The sequence below is a fragment of the Dendronephthya gigantea genome, unplaced genomic scaffold, assembly GCF_004324835.1.
Source record: "Dendronephthya gigantea isolate DGI-Jeju-01 unplaced genomic scaffold, DenGig_1.0 000186F, whole genome shotgun sequence".
In the NCBI taxonomy this organism is placed as follows: domain Eukaryota; kingdom Metazoa; phylum Cnidaria; class Anthozoa; order Malacalcyonacea; family Nephtheidae; genus Dendronephthya; species Dendronephthya gigantea.
In genome coordinates, this window is record NW_021163196.1 from 242,491 (window position 1) to 258,689 (window position 16,199).

The 16,199-nt window shown below is 36.8% G+C and overlaps 1 protein-coding gene and 1 pseudogene across 1 annotated transcript; both read left to right on the top strand.

The window, feature by feature from the left end:
- Nucleotides 1-10,745: 10,745 nt before the first annotated feature.
- On the top strand, nucleotides 10,746-11,668 carry LOC114538504 (complement C1q tumor necrosis factor-related protein 3-like). Its single transcript, XM_028559682.1, has 3 exons — nucleotides 10,746-10,859; nucleotides 11,073-11,153; nucleotides 11,324-11,668. Exons 1-3 carry the CDS (start codon nucleotides 10,746-10,748, stop codon nucleotides 11,666-11,668), a joined length of 540 nt encoding a protein of 179 aa, XP_028415483.1.
- Nucleotides 11,669-14,039: 2,371 nt separating this feature from the next.
- On the top strand, nucleotides 14,040-15,962 carry LOC114538505 (annotated as a pseudogene).
- Nucleotides 15,963-16,199: the final 237 nt, after the last annotated feature.

A 16,199-nucleotide genomic window follows, 5' to 3' on the forward strand; every position in this document is an offset into this window, starting at 1 on the left:
TATCCACTTTGTATCAAAAAGTAACCAAAATGCCAAAATTAAATGGTTCAACAAATCAGATTTACAATCATGATGTATTACTTATATAGTTTAAAATGACGTGATTTAGGTAGTAGCCTATAGCTAATAATTTTAGTTAAGCATTCAAATGAAGGTATATTTAAATGCATACATACTTACGCCAACACATGTTACTTGTTTGACACATATTTCCAATTCTGTTAATTAGTCAATAATATTTTGCGTCAATCATATCACGCCCAGCAAGCTTTCAGACTAACTCGTTAAAACCATTCATAAATAGTTCGAACGCTTTTGACTGGACGTTTATTTATTCGTTCGTATTCTCGACTTAATATGTTCGTATTCTTGACTGAATTCGTCAAAACTTTTTCTAGATTCGTTGGAACGTTATGACAGATCGTCCTCTAACTACCCGTTCGTTATCCGTTCGTTTTCCCGTTTCAACGAAATATCGTTAACGCACGTTTTCCTTGGAAGATCATAATTTTAAAGGGAACGTGTTCCAAATTCTTTATAGAAGCTCGTTTTTGACAACCGATATTCCGAGAAGCGTGACAATACTAATTTGAAGTTTTAAAAATTAGGAAACAGCAAGGCTTAAATCTGTAAAGATGTCCACTAATCTTTCCAATTCACAGGCCTTTCAGTTGATTTATATAATTATCTTAAAGATATTGTTAATGTCCATTTTCAACTAGTTTCCAAACCTTCAAAATGGCTATTAAGTAGATTTTTAAATTTCTCAAAAGACAGAGATTCGTAGTCATTAACTACATGCCACTAGGTAAGTTGTTCAATGGTGCCCAAAAATGCATATAAACAAGGTTAATTAATATTCGATTTTTTATTCAATTACGTTTTGAACGAAAAGACTCGTGCGATACAAATATATACTTTCTTTGAAGATATAAATAAATTTTATAATGATTGCCAAAACTCAAAAGCGTGAATAAGTGCATAAATATATTGTTATAGGCATGCACGCTGGTTGAGCTGTCTCTTGTAATTTTCACAAATCTACTACAAACCAAATCGAGGAGCCGGAATGTGTTATGAATTAGTATCTTAATGCACTTAAAATCTGAGACTAAGTCTGGGATAGCTGATGTTCGTCAGTTATTTCCTATAGCATCAGCCTTCTTGTCTCTCGAGCTCCCTCTAAAACAGATAAAAACGTTTCGCTATACATGCATGCATGCAGGGCAATCAATTCATATAATTAAAAGAAAATTTAAGTCATTATTACTCTCTTTGATGATATACATACATCTTATAATTATTGCCGCATGTGATGCTTTAAATAGACAAATATATTTCTGTTTTCATCGCCGCTATCATTCCCGTTTTATCCACCCACTAGCTTTACATAAATTCGCTGATTGAAGTAAACCTCGCGGGTACATTTTGTGTAGTATTTAAAGACAAAGGTTCGTTCATTTTGCTAGGCCTTGTCGTAGTTACTAATAGTAAACTTGGCGTCTCTATCGTTGTAAGAGAAAAGAAGCTGGTTCCTATAGTTAAAAAAATTACAAAACAAACAGAGACCACATTGCGGTGTTGGAATGTGTTATGAATTGGATCATGTGACTTGGATCATGTGACTTGTGGATTGGACTTTGCATGGTGGTCACGTGCCAAGCTCGCAAAGCATTATTTTACAAGGAAATAGAAATCTATACCAGAGATTAATGCGCGCGTTTTGTTATTTATATTTTCACAACGAACACTGGCGAAACCCTACGAATACAGCAAGGTACCACACATTTCATTTTTGTTAATTACGGTGAGCGATTGATGGAAGATGACATAGTTGTCATTTTATAAAACTTCATTGTGGACAAAAATATACTAGAAAAGCAATTATTTCATTTTTTGGGTCTTACGGGAGTCTTATTTTGTAGTGTTGCATTTGGTCTCTTATTCCGTAGCGTTTATAGCTAAAACCAAGAAAAAGATAACTAAAATTATCCGCATAAAGAAGGCAGTTTTACACACGTTTATCTTTATTCAATATTGGCTATGTTTTGTTATTTCAGTATATATTTCCGATTCTAGATTTTGATTATGTTCATGTTTCTAACCTTCTAAATAATATTATAACCATAGGCGTACGGGACAGGGGGGCAGGGGGGCAGTGGGAGCACTTGTCCCCCCAAGATTTTGAGAATCACGAAACAAATTTTGAAATTTTCGATATCCCCCCTCCCAAACGAAGTTGCGCCCCCCCCCGCTATATATTAATATTACAAAAACGAACGAATATATGTAGGATAATGTCTTGCCTGCATGGCTTTTATACAAAACTCTGTTCGTGTCCCATATTTAGAACAACTTTCTGCGGCAGGCCTAACTAATATTAATTTTGAAACTGAAAAGACTTGCGCCTTTTGACGGCAGCACAGACGGCTTCGCTACAATACTTAAGAGTATATTCAAATGCTTTCGCTGCACAAAACAGTGTCGAAACTTTCCACGACTGGCCAGGCACTAAATAACGCGACTTCATCACCTCTTGAGGAAAATTTTTTTCCATTTAAACCGTATGATGTTCGCCAGTCATTTTCTATAGGATTGGTTATTTAGTTTTCCTACCACTTCCTCTCAAACACATTATATTCCTTGTATATCGATAGTCGATATGATGTATGGAAACCAAACGAATAATTTTATCTCCCCTCCCTGCGCCTCGAGTTCCTCTAGACCTGATCCGGTTTCTCCCTTGGCGCAATGAACTTCATTTCCAGTTTAAGATCCACTCATCCTATGCTTGGGATGGCTTTTCGAACCATTACGAAGTTGCTATCGCCATTTCCGATCACTGCAAAGCAGACCAGCTAACCAACAATATCGTGACAAAGGCAATTCCTGCTCTAACCAATGTGCGGTCTGAATTTGCTGATAGCATCCAGGACTCCTGGGTCCATGTCTACGTTAACAGCCGCTCATGCATTGGTCGACTCGTGGACTTCACAACCCGCCCGGTCTCATTTGTATTCCAATGCCTTGAAAGAAGTATTTTAGATTGCATCATCTGCAAATGTTCATCTTCAATTGTTTCATGTCATTTCTCATCTATAAACGTTGCTGACTCCCCTTCGCGTGCAAGGATAGTCGATCAGGTCACTCGATGGACCTCATTGCACTTCCATCTAACGCAATGGTTTGACAAATTTGACAATTTTTTCTTGACAAACTCATCAAGGAAGACTTGCCCGTCTGTACGGATTTACATGTAGCTTACTGATTATATTACATTAACTAATGGCTAAATTCTGTAGTCGGGCAATTCGTGTCAATAATAATTATACGGCATGGAAAATCTTATGCATCAATGTTAGACCATACGTATGAAATAGAAAAGTATCCGCAAGACTTGTTTTTACACAGATATATACATATATACATATATATATATATATATATATATATATATATATATATATATTAATATATATATATATATTATATATATATATATATATATATATATATATAGAGTTAAGGCACTAAATGGATTCCCGAAATATCACACATTCGAGCCGTCTTGACCTTGTAGCTCAGTTGGAAGAGCATTGGACTAGCGAACCAAAGACCGTGGGTCAATTTCAAAGTTTATAGTCATGTCCGCCGGCGTCAGAAAATTTCGAACAATTCTACATTACCTTCTTCGCAATTCTCCAGATGTTTCAACCACAAAATTTCAACCTTTATAAGTTAATTTCGAAAATATTATGACGGAAAATTTTTTATAGCAGTCTTGTTACCGCGCCATCGCAGGCAAGCAATAAGCATTAGCCAAAAATTGATACGTCTTTATTAATTTTATTTCTTCATCGCTAACCCAACAAGACGCCTGTTCTGGCGTTAACTCCGGCGCACGTTCCAGTCTTTAATATAGAGCTTCTGAACATAAACAATACAGTTCATATTCGCATTTAAATGCCTTGCGAGTTGCGAACCTAAAAATGTTCGATTGCGAAATTTAGAAGCACATCGTACTTTAAAAAGTGTTGAAGTTCAATTGTTCAAAAATGTAAATAAACCGCTTGATACATTCGCTTTGTCTTACACTTTGCCTTTGGAATTCGCGCTTATATTTATATTAAATCTTCAATCCTGTGCAAACTACGACGTGTCAACGCGCCCACACACCACCACATCATCTTGTTAAACGAAATAGCAGCGATATTATTAAAATAGGAACAGAATCTACATGTATTGAATATATTCTTACCCCAATTCAATCTAAACTTAATCGAACAGCATGAAAACAACGGTTTATTTGTTCCTCTTGGAGGAATTGCCGTATCATGCGAGCGAAATCGAATCGCGCATCGGAAAATTAGCCAAAGCTGTACACCACAACTCTTAGAAGATAAGACTGGGACGTAAATAAATGCGGTTACATACACATTTCAAATACTAGAATGGTTCGCGCCATTTCAGACTTGCGACGACGAAAAATAATAAAAAAAAACAAAAACAAAACAAAACCGAGGCGAATTTTCAACTCCGTCGCTGACGCCGGAGTAATTATACATAAAAATATAACTAAATTACTGTTTTTTACTGCTACAAATATAGACAAGATTTGAAGTCATTCATTCAAAATTACTGTAATATTTTAATATTTTTGTACAAGGTGTTTTCATTTGAAATATGATATTTCATAATGGAATGCAATGTCGTCATTATCAACCGGTACAATGGCATCAACGGCACCATATTGGGGACTATTATTCTAGTAAACGATCCATTTAAAGTTGGTTGATTGATCCTCTTGGAGACAACATATGTTTGTGACTTTGTAGCCATTACTGTATGGTTTGTACTGGAATCTGTAGCAAGGGTTTTTCCTGGAAGCCAGTTGTAGTAATTGAAAAGCATTGGTCCCTCGTTCCACGGTGAGGTCCAGCTTGGAATCTCCATCCGTGTAATTACTGAAGTGTACTCACTGATTTGGCTATTCGCTCTGTTCATCATGAGTTCAAGAAATAAAAGATAATTAAATGTATGATGTTAACTGAGTCCCGATTAAATCGGTTATAATGAATCTACCTTCAATTTTAATAATCGAATTCAAGATACAAAATGTGAATATAACTCCCACCTGTGTCCGACCGAACTAAGAGATTGCGGACATTAAAACTGTCCCCAAAAGCAACGAAAAGTGCCAAAATGACCATAGTAACAACCGTTTTCTTCATTTCTCGATCTATTCGATCTATACAATCCATAAGATACTTGATATCACATTTTTATTTTTTATAGCAAGAACTGATATAAGCAGTAACGTGAAGGTTAATATTAAATATCTACGGGCACCCTAATACAATGACGTCTAAAATGATAAATTTGCTCAAAAATGATAAATTGGGATGTGATCGCTTTCCCGCTATGTTTTGGCAATCTTGAAACTTTTGATATTTCGCCAAGCTATTGATAGCCTATACACATGAAATAATAAGACTCACGCATTACATATGGACTGTGAAACCTACTTGCACTGCATGTCACTTAGTCTGCCAAGGGCAGAAATGAAGCGAATAATAAAATTCCATCATGGTTTGCACGCTCAACATTTTTATTAAACGACTTTATGGCTTTATAGTGCAATGTTTAAACCGCGTCAGCATTGCACTAACTATACTTCAATTAACATGCGCATGCACGCCACGCTTTACAACAAGTGCATAGTTGACAAGTTGGAAGAGTAACATTTTTTCCAGGGAATAATTTTCCATAATCAAAACCGTGATTTCTAGCAATATGCTAGATTGCATTTGCATGCTGTTTGGGAAAGATATAACGCAACATTTATTTCCAAATTACTTCAGTGATATTGACGCGCAACCTCGAAATAATTATGCGGAACTTATACTTACTTCACGAAACTGATAAATATCTTCGCTGGAGCAAACTTATTGTTTCTCTTTCAAGACTTTTTATTGCCCCGTTGTTTCTCCGGCTCTGTGCTAAGTGATTTCAGTTCGTGGCAAGTCGCAAGCATCAGCAAACATTATCATGCTTTGTAGCTTGGCTTTCAACTGCGACGGAAGTAGTTGTTAGCGACCACTTGAAGGCTCTTTTTTCGCCAATTTAATTTGTGTGCCCAATTGTCCTCCATATATTTTACTAAGCACTAAAACATGTTTTCAATTTCAACCGTGTTTCAACGCACTGGTTTGCGTCAAGACGCGCGTTCTGGAAACTACCGAAAACATACCTGAAAGAAGCGAAACTTAAATATGACATGTATGGTCTTCCTAGTAACAAAATTACATCTAAACAACTCAAAGTGGCTTTGACAATTGACTACCGACATGCATGTATTCAAATAAGAAATATTAAGAGGGGGCATTCAACAACATTAAAAATCGGACAATAAGCGTCGTATTAAACGCGAAATCATCTGCCATTTTTGCGGAACCGAGGTGCATGCAATTACCACAGCATGCATATCATCGTTTATTGAAATGATCTACTTCAGTAATCTGGAAACATGTGGAAAAAAATTTTCACGCAACAAAAGGAAAGTGATCCTTGAACATGTTGCGAGTTGCGGAAAAGACTGCTTCAAATATTTGAGAAGTACGCATGTGGAAAAGTTCGCATCAAACATTAAAAATCGACAAAAGGAAAAAAATCATCGGAAACTGATCATTGTTTAATTATTTTCTCTATTCAAATTTCCTCATTTTATTTTAGATGCTAACGCTATCTCGCTATCAAATCTCACTTGGCAATATTGCCATCCTATATTAACAGCCTGCACAGGTTTTGCCGCTGGTCGGATGCGGTTCGGTTGCAGTCGACCAATAGAAACCGCAGACGACCACAAGGAAAAATCAGCACTTAAAAATACAGTCGGTTGCATTCGCTTCTGAACGGAATGCCACGCAAAAAACTACTCAAAACAACACTTGTAACCTAAAATCTCTGAAGTCTACGAAATTTAGGTCTGTAAGATATAGCCGAGGGCCTGGAAAGATTGTTGTTTGTCATGCATGACATGTACAGTACATCCACTGCCGAGAAATAACGTAACAAAAAGCGCGGTTGAACCGAGGTCAGACCGAGGTCGAACTGCGGTTAGACCGAGGTTGAATCGTTGAATCACCGAATCACAGTTGCCAAATGCAGAATGCTCGTTGAATCGCCAAAATGAATGCAAAACAAAATAATATACTATAAATATCACTTACGATGAATCCTGAAGTTGACAATGACTATTCGGCTCGGGAATGCATGCTATCATTTTAAGCCATGTGCGACGAAGTTTTCTTTATAAGTTCACTTGCTCGTGTGTATGGCGAACACGCGCTTTCCTTGCCATAAAACTTGGCAAGGAAAACCTGCCGTCTTTATGGTATATGGAGCTTTATATATTCGACCATAATCGAAGATCTTCGCTCATGTAGTTTAGACGGGAGACTTCCAGCATTCTTCGGTGCGTTAATCACCGACTCACCTCCTTGCAAGTATGTTTATTATTGCATCAGAAAACGTCCTTCAGAGTGGGAGAATTTAAAATTGACTGAGCGTCGAAACGGTTAGCTTGAAATCTAAAGTCTGGAAATATGAAAACGAAAACGTAACGTTTCAAACAATACCAATATTATAATGAGCCTTTTTAATATTGCTAAATTATCATCAAATGAGTTATTTTTATAGACGGGAAAAATCCCGTCGATCCTTTTACGGCCATATTGCTATCGTTCAGAGGTTTTGCCTTTTTATGGGCTGGTGTCCCGGCATCAGTTTTCTTGCCACTCCCTCTAAAACACATGAAGGCATTTCGCCTATAATTATATACATGCATGCAGGGCAATGCTTATATATAGATAAGAAAAAAATTAAATCATTAGTATTTGCTTTGAAGGTATAGAAATTTTTCTAAAATTATTGTCGCATGTGATTCTTGAAATAGGTAAATACATTTCTGGTTTCATGGCCGATTGTTACCGTTATCTATCATTTAAAGACGATGATCGCCAAATTAATTACGTCGTGGAAGTCGTCTGTTAATTTCGTATTTCTAGTCCTCGTGCTTGTTACTACTGCTCAATTTTGTGTCACTCTCTACCGTTGTAAGAGGAAGGAGGGCTTTAAAGGTCCCCTTGGTAAGTTGCTGCATTTTGTTTCCATGCAGACTGGCCGAGCTGACTTTTTTAATTCCTATAGATGAACAAAAAAATTCAAAACAGATATCACATTGAGGTGTTGGAATGTGTTATTAATTAGTATCCTAATACGCTTAGAATCTAAGTCTTGGTTCAATGGATGTCATTTTCCACGGGATCAATTTTCCTGCCACCCCCTCTGAAACACAGTAAAACATTTAGGCCATACAGCGTAATAAATTGATAGTATACGAAAAAACTTAATTTTTTTATGAACATGATTTAGCAATTTTCTTAGCTCGCGTCCAAGGTTACATAAACAAGATTAATTCTAATTTTTTAGCCAATTATATGTTTTGAACTAGTGCGATAAATTATATTTTCAAGGAAGAGTCGAGGACAATATAATACTTCCTTGAAGGTAAAAATTTTTCATATTGTTTTTCGCAACTCACAAGCATGCATATCATATACCCCCCCCCCAATGAAGCTTCTAGCAACAGCCCTGGCTGGACGAGCTGACATTTGTAATTCTTATCGTTTAAGAAAATACAAAACTGTCAAAGACCACATTGCGGTGCTGGAATGTGTTGTGAATTCCATATTTTCCGATTAGATTATATGATTCCGCTTAGAATCTCAGTTTTCCTGCCACTACTCCCTTTAAAACAAATTTCGCCCACATGCAGCATATTAATAGATAAGAAGAAAATAATTAAATTAATCACCTATATTAATGCACATGCTTCAGTATCTTTCTGGGCTGGAATCCAAGGTTGCATACTACAAGATTAATTAATATTCGATTTTTTAACCAATTACGTTCTGAACGAAAAAACTCGTGCGATTATACATTATATACTAGTACTTGCTTTGATGGTATATAGGTAAATTTTATAATGATATTCACAATGCAAGCGTGCATATATAGATAATTATATTAAGTCATAAACATGCAGTCTGGCTGATTATATCTGCCCAGTTTAACATAAATTCATGGATTGAAATAAACGTCGGGTACATTTAGAGTAATCATGCATTTAAAGACGAAAGATCACCAAAATAATTATGTCGTGCATGTTTTCTGTTCATTTAGTAATGCTTGGACTCGTGCTTGTTGCTACTGATAAACGCCCCCCTCGTAAGTTGCTGCATTTCGTTTCCATGCGACCGAACTGAGATTTGTAATTCCTATAGTTGAAAAAATTACGAACCACATTGCAGTGTTGTAATATGTTATGAATTCAGTATAATATGGTAATACGCCATAGAATTTAAATTTTAAAGGGTCTTAATTTCGAGTGGAGTTACATACACTTCAAATTCAAGACAGAAACAGTTAATGGAAAATGAGTCAACTGACTAACTCTTAATATATATAGTTGGAAAAATACAAAACAATCAGAGACCAAATTCAGGAGCCAGTATGTGTTATGAATTAGTCCAGCATAAATTATGTTCGTCAATCATTTTCTATATGATCAGTTTTCCTGCCATTCCCTCTAAAACACATGAAAACATTTTGCCTATACATGCATCAATGCATGTCTAGATCACTGGTAAACCCTTTTGTTAAAAGAAGTTTTTATTTTCTATTTATGCGAGGTACAGTAGTAGGATCTTGACAGTGGTTTACAAATGTTCATTAATGTTGTGTTCTTGGTCTTCTAGTCCACTGAAGGTTCGGGTGTTGTGCACGCCCTTTTATATAGTAATAGTAGAGGGAAACTTTCACACGTCATCAACCAGAGTGGGCTGATCCTTATTCAACAAATCAGCTTTGTAGGTTAGAAATGTGGCTCAGCTCTCATATCTTGTTTGTCTAAGGTGTTGTCGCACTAGTCGAGTTGGTCTTCTGCTTAATCGATCAATGCTTAAAAATGTTCACAACTTAAAATATTTATCATCAACAGCTAGTAAAATTTACAAACAATACCTCTGTCAACAATATTTTTCAACTTAAACTATTTTCACTCTTATTTTATCGAATTGAACTTTTGATGACGTAATCTTTTACATGCTCGACCGCGCAACATTTTAAACACAATTGATTGACATAAGAACTTGAATGCCCTACAGCACGAACATTTTTTTTAAAGAATGCGACGATTATGATAAGTGACGACTTAAGACTGTTTATCCAGGTATTAGTTCTGACAGGATAATAAATATTTTCACCCTATTACTTATTTAATCCCACGACATGTCATATGAAAGGGAGAAGCGTTTTAATGTTTTCTAATGGCCGAAAATTATATTTACTCAGGCGTCTTGTGGCAAAAATCATTCACTCATCCCTGTCATGCAATTAATATTCCTATTTTTACTGCTATTTTTATATGCGTTTCTCTAAACACGATAAAGCCTTGCCTAACAATTCGAAGGTATAGATGTTTTTATAATTATTTTCGTATGTGATTCTTAAAATAGATTAATATATCTCAGTTTTTATAGCCAATCATATCCGCCCGATTTTACATAAATTCGCTGATTAAAGTAAAAGTCAAGATCATTTTGAGGAAGCTTTTAAAGAAGAAGGAAGGTTATAAAAAAAAAATGTCTTCCCTGTCGTCTATTAAGTTGAAGGTTATAAAAAAAATGTCTTCCCTGTCGTCTATTAAGTTCGCTTTGCTTGGCCTCGTGCTTGTTACCACTGGTCAACTTGGCGTCTCTACCGTTGTAACAGAAAGGAGGACTTTAAACGTCCCCTTGGTAAGTTGTTCTATGTCGCTCCCGTGTATATGTTTCAACTTAGATTTGGGTTTTATCAAATATGGTGAACGTGTACAAATCCCGCCCGATAAGTCATGAAATATTTTGGAACCTAAATACTTTCTTTAAAGAAAAAAAATAGGATAGAAAGAGTTGTCGCATGCCTTTAACACAGTTCCTTCTGAGAAAGAGATTCGTTTTTTTTCCGCATAGAATGGGGGTATAACGCTAAATTTTGAGGAGGGTATGCGTGATTTCATTGTTAATGGAAAAGGCGTTGGTATTCAAGGACAGGTATAGCGAGTTTTACGCCGTAAATGATTTCATTAACTGATAAGAAATGTTTATATAGTGTTATATATTGTTTCATAGTGTAAGCAAAGTTAACTAAATTCGAAATTAAATGTCGGATTGCTAATCATAGTTTGTTAATCACCCCAATAAAAGCCTAACATTAATTTTAGACTTTGATCGCTTTCCAAGCTACTCTTACAAGTAGTAATATCGGACCTAATTACACCGACGGCGCAATTAAATTCATCGACGTGGCTTTAAACATTGGAAACGGCTACAATCCAAGCACCGGAAAATTTACTGCTCCCACTGCAGGTCTTTACCAGTTTACTGCAACGTACCTTCAACGTAATGGATACAACTCTCGCGTTAGGCTAATGAGGAATAATAATATGATCAGTAAAATGCATTCAACATTCTGGGTTGAGTTGCGTAACGGTAGTACCTATGCCATTTATGGCTGGAGTGCAGGATACACCGAATTCAGTGGATTTCTTTTGTCAGCCAGTCTCTAACAAGAATCACCATGACCAGAATTAAGCGCTCACTCATACATGCATGTATGCGTTTCCTGAAGTGCTACATACTATATCGTTATAATTATTATATATACCTAATTATTTTGAACGTTTATATTAACTTTGTATTAAAAAGGAACCAAAGTGCGAATATTAAATATTTCAACAAATTCGATGTACAATTTGTAAGGGAAAATGTACCACCAAATCGTTAGTTAGTTAGTTAGTTAGTTAGTTAGTTAGTTAGTTGGTTGGTTGGTTGGTTGGTTGGTTGGTTGGTTGGTTGGTTGGTTGGTTGGTTGTTTGGTTGGTTGGCTGGCTGGCTGGCTGGTTGGTTGGTTGATTGGTTGGTTTGTTGGTTGGTTAGTTAATTAGTTAGTTAGGTAGTCAGTTAGGTAGTCAGTCCATCTGTTGCATGCGAAGAAAATATGGCTATGGTTTATGCAATCAACAAAATGATCAGTTTCAAATTTTATGCTATGAGATTTCATAGCCCTAGCTGTTTTAATAGCGATTATGTGTCTCATGGAAACATTTCCTCGCTCGGACAGTTGTTTTATCGCTACCTATCAACAAGTATTATAAACGGATTTCAAATTAATGCGCTGAAATTTTCCATGCATGTTTGAAATCTGTAGTTTGTAGTGCCTCGCGCGCGCTGTTTGTAGAATAGAGTCCTTAGCCTGGAAATTTGTATCTCGACTCCTCTTTTATATCCATGTCCTAATGATGTTATTATATAGTTGAGGTTTAAATTTTTATCCACTAAAATGAATACACTATAGCACGACGGAGGTTCTCATGCCACAAAATCATATAGGCCTATATAAGTATAAGCCAGGGTATAAGTATTGTTCTTGCGCTAGGTGTGCGCAATTTAAGTTTGTAAGGCATCATTTTATTTCAACCGCAGCGCAGCCCATAGAAAATTAAATTTAAACCAAATTTTAAAATATTCGTAAGGTAATGCCCTTAGCCTTAGGTTTGACCGCGGCTAGAGACTACAGGTACTGCTGTATCCGAACGTAATGTGTGCACTAATGAATATCCCCTTGAATATCTGAGTTTACATTTTATCAAATATCTTATTGCTGCCGAGCGTCAGCGAGGCAGCACACTATTCTTGACATTCTGAGGTTTCTCCAGAGTCCAGTCGACCCAGGCTTTTGCGCCGATTTATGTATTGTCAAATTTGGATTTGTGTCTGTCCGGAAAGATGTTTGTCGTAATTCCGGGGGCATATATTAGGCTTCAAGTATGTTGGGAGATTTAGGGGGGATTCGACTTCGAATAATCTTTATTGCGTATGCAAATTCGACATGCTTGAGTCTGAATGCAAACCACAAAGACATTGTACGAAAAAATTTCTGAAAATATAAAGGTAAGTATGGCTTCATTTCTTTCTGCTGATATCCATCAAGGCGATGAACTTTTTAGTAATCATTCTAGAGGCAAGCAATGTGCTTTTATGAGTTTATCGGCGCTTCTTACAGCCCGAAATTTCCCTTATCGTCGTGGTCAAGAATTACATTTAATGTCTTATTACAAGGAGACAAAATGTACCTAAAAGCGCTGAATAGTGGCTTTATAATGTTAGAATCGGATGAAGATTTTTTGGATCTTTACCGATCTTTGGGAAATTTACCGATTTTTGTGAATGTTTCATATTGCATGAATATGCAAACGACTTTTCGTACGATTTATGTTGATCAAATCACACCATATCGCCTGGCCATGTACAGGAAAAAACTACACCACCTGTGACGGTGGTAAACATTGAAGCACAAAATATTGTTGACCCACCCATTGTGGTGGAGCCCGTTGAGGCACAAAATGAAAACAAAATTTGTTTCATAACTAATAATATAACTGGAAATGATTCTCGACTGTGATTGGTCGATTTCAGTGCAATTAATCTCAAACAGCAGTGCAAAAATCTGTAATAACAGTGCAAAAATCTGTAACAACAGTGCAAAAATCTGTAACAACAGTGCAAAAATCTGTAACAAACGTATCTGATTGGTTGGAATTAAGAAAATAGCCAATCAAATTTCACCAAAAATTTCCTCCAAAATACAATTTTTTGTGTTTTTTAAAAACAAACATGGCGGGCGCCAGCAATGAGCAAAGATTTCCAAACGTTGAGACAAGTACAATACAGGAGTTACAAAATAATGCCAAAAATAAAAACACAACAAGCAGCACTAATTTTTGGCTAAGCGTTTTTAAGACATGGGCAAAAACAAAGAGGATTTTTGGAAGAAATTGAGTTGTACGAAGTCAACGCCTTGGACATAGTACTTCAACAATTTTACGCCGAAGTGAGAAATAAAGACGGGCAAGACTACGAGCCAGATGTCTTCGAGTTATGGTTGCATCTCTTGACCGCTATTTAAAAGAACACGGATACAAACATTCAATAATTCGGGACAGAGAATTTTTTGCATCAAAGCAGGTCCTTGAGGATAAAGCGAGACGACTTCGTCAAGAAGGAAAAGGAAAGCGTCCAAACAAAGCGAGAAGCTTGTCCGAAGAAGAGGAAGAGGTACTGTGGAGAGTTGACGAACTTGGCCGGAAAACTCCAGAAAGCCTAATAAGCACAATATGGTGGATACTCACCCAATACTTTGGTTTACGTGGTCGCCAGGAACACCACAGTATGAAAGTCGAAGACTTTGCTTTTGGCAAAGATGACGAAGGTCGTGAATACATTGAATTCACCGAAGGGCTGACAAAAACAAGAGGTGGTGGTTTATCCAAAAAGGCTCGGGATTTCACACCAAAAATGTTTGCTGCAGGAGGAGAAAGATGTCCAGTTTCGCTTTTCAAGGAGTACTTGTCACGACGACCAGTGCAAATGAAAGAAATGGGTCCCTTTTACCTCTCCATCAACTACAAAGCCGAAGCCCAAGACGAGGTTTGGTACAAAGCACAACCAATGGGAATAAACCGAATCAACGAAATGATGAAGAAAATCGTTTCAGGAACACAATTAGAAGCCAGTTGCAAGAAATTGACAAACCACAGCGCTCGAAAGACTTTGGTGAACAAGTTGAAAAAAGTAACGTCGAGCGATCGTCCATCGTTAAAGTTACTGGCCATCGGAACCTACAATCCCTTGACGACTACGATGAAGGGGACGAAAGTGAGCAAAGAGATCTTTCCACAAGAATATCCCGTCGAAATAACATCGCGAGCATCATGCCTCAATCAGCAGCTTCGTCTTGGTATAAGGTATATAAGGTAGGGTATATAAGGTGGCTATAAGGTATCGTTTTTGACTCGAAGACATAAATCCATATCTCCACCCAATCTTCTCGTCCTGTTCTTTAAATGGACTGAATTCGGAGTAAGAAATGAAAAAAAACGATAAGCCTACTGTCCAGAAATAACCTGACAAAAACCGCATGCAGTTAACTAGGCCATGCAAACTTCGGTTGAACCGAGGTAAGACGGAGGTCGAACCGCGGTGAGACGGAGGTTGAACCTCTGTTGAAACTCCATCTCACTGACCCTTACAGATATTTCTTAAGATTTTTTGGATTTGATTATTGTTTTGTTGTTCTTCGCTGTTCATAACATTCCGATCGGAAACGAATGGCAAACGCGATCGTATTTTTTTCCCTTGCGATCATCTGGGGTTTTTTTGGGGTTATTTCTGCACAGTATATACTTTCTGTGAATTTGTCAAATTAGTGAATAAGCCGCAAAAGACGAATATTTTAGAAACGAATAAATTATTTTAAATTATATAGTGCAAATAAAAGTGGAATAAATTTCACTTATTTAAAGATGTCTTATGTTGTAATTATATTGTATTTATTTTATGTTATATTTATTTTGTTATATTTTTACATATTTCGACAAGGTGCCCGCTATAGACATTAACCTCGCGTTGCTTGTGCTGACCGTTGAGGGCTATTTGGTTAATATTAGTTCCTTGGTCACAGATTAATAGTATAATAAAGGTTTCTAACATGCCAACAGCAGTTGCCCGGCGATGAGTTACGATAGCAACAGAATAGACCATTTCGAAATCGCTCGGCATTTTTTGGTGCAGGATTACTGCGCTCGGCGTGTGTATTTGTGTGTAACGTGAGCGTGAAGAAAAGAATAGCACATTGCAAACCACATTATTTAACAAATTGGCAGTTTTCACACTAGAGATGTACACACTGGTTATTCATCTTCAGCATAAATATTCACAACAGGCGCATACGTCCAAATGATTAATATTCAGTTTTTCGTCATATAGAGACGCGTAACCAACGGTAATCCTCCAGACGGATAATGTGTTTGTTCTCCGCCTTTATACTGGAGACGAATAACCATACAAAATATATTACGTCCAGACGCGTCATGCGTCTCTAGTGTGAAAACAGGCAAAAAACAATGCACAGTGCAGCTGCCCGCATGCAGGCAGGGGATATTGATTGTATTAGGAGGCAACCGCGAGCTATGCCCGCATAGCGATGCAACGCGTGGTAATTAATGGTTTCATTCTATCCCTACACTATTTCGAGAGCTC

Coding starts and splice junctions, on each gene's coding strand:
- LOC114538504 (XM_028559682.1), top strand. CDS start 10,746: ATGTCTTCCCTGTCGTCTATTAAGTTCGCTTTGCTTGGCCTCGTGCTT. Junction 10,860..11,072: donor GGACTTTAAACGTCCCCTTG/GTAAGTTGTTCT, acceptor TTTTCCGCATAG/AATGGGGGTATAACGCTAAA. Junction 11,154..11,323: donor GCGTTGGTATTCAAGGACAG/GTATAGCGAGTT, acceptor CATTAATTTTAG/ACTTTGATCGCTTTCCAAGC.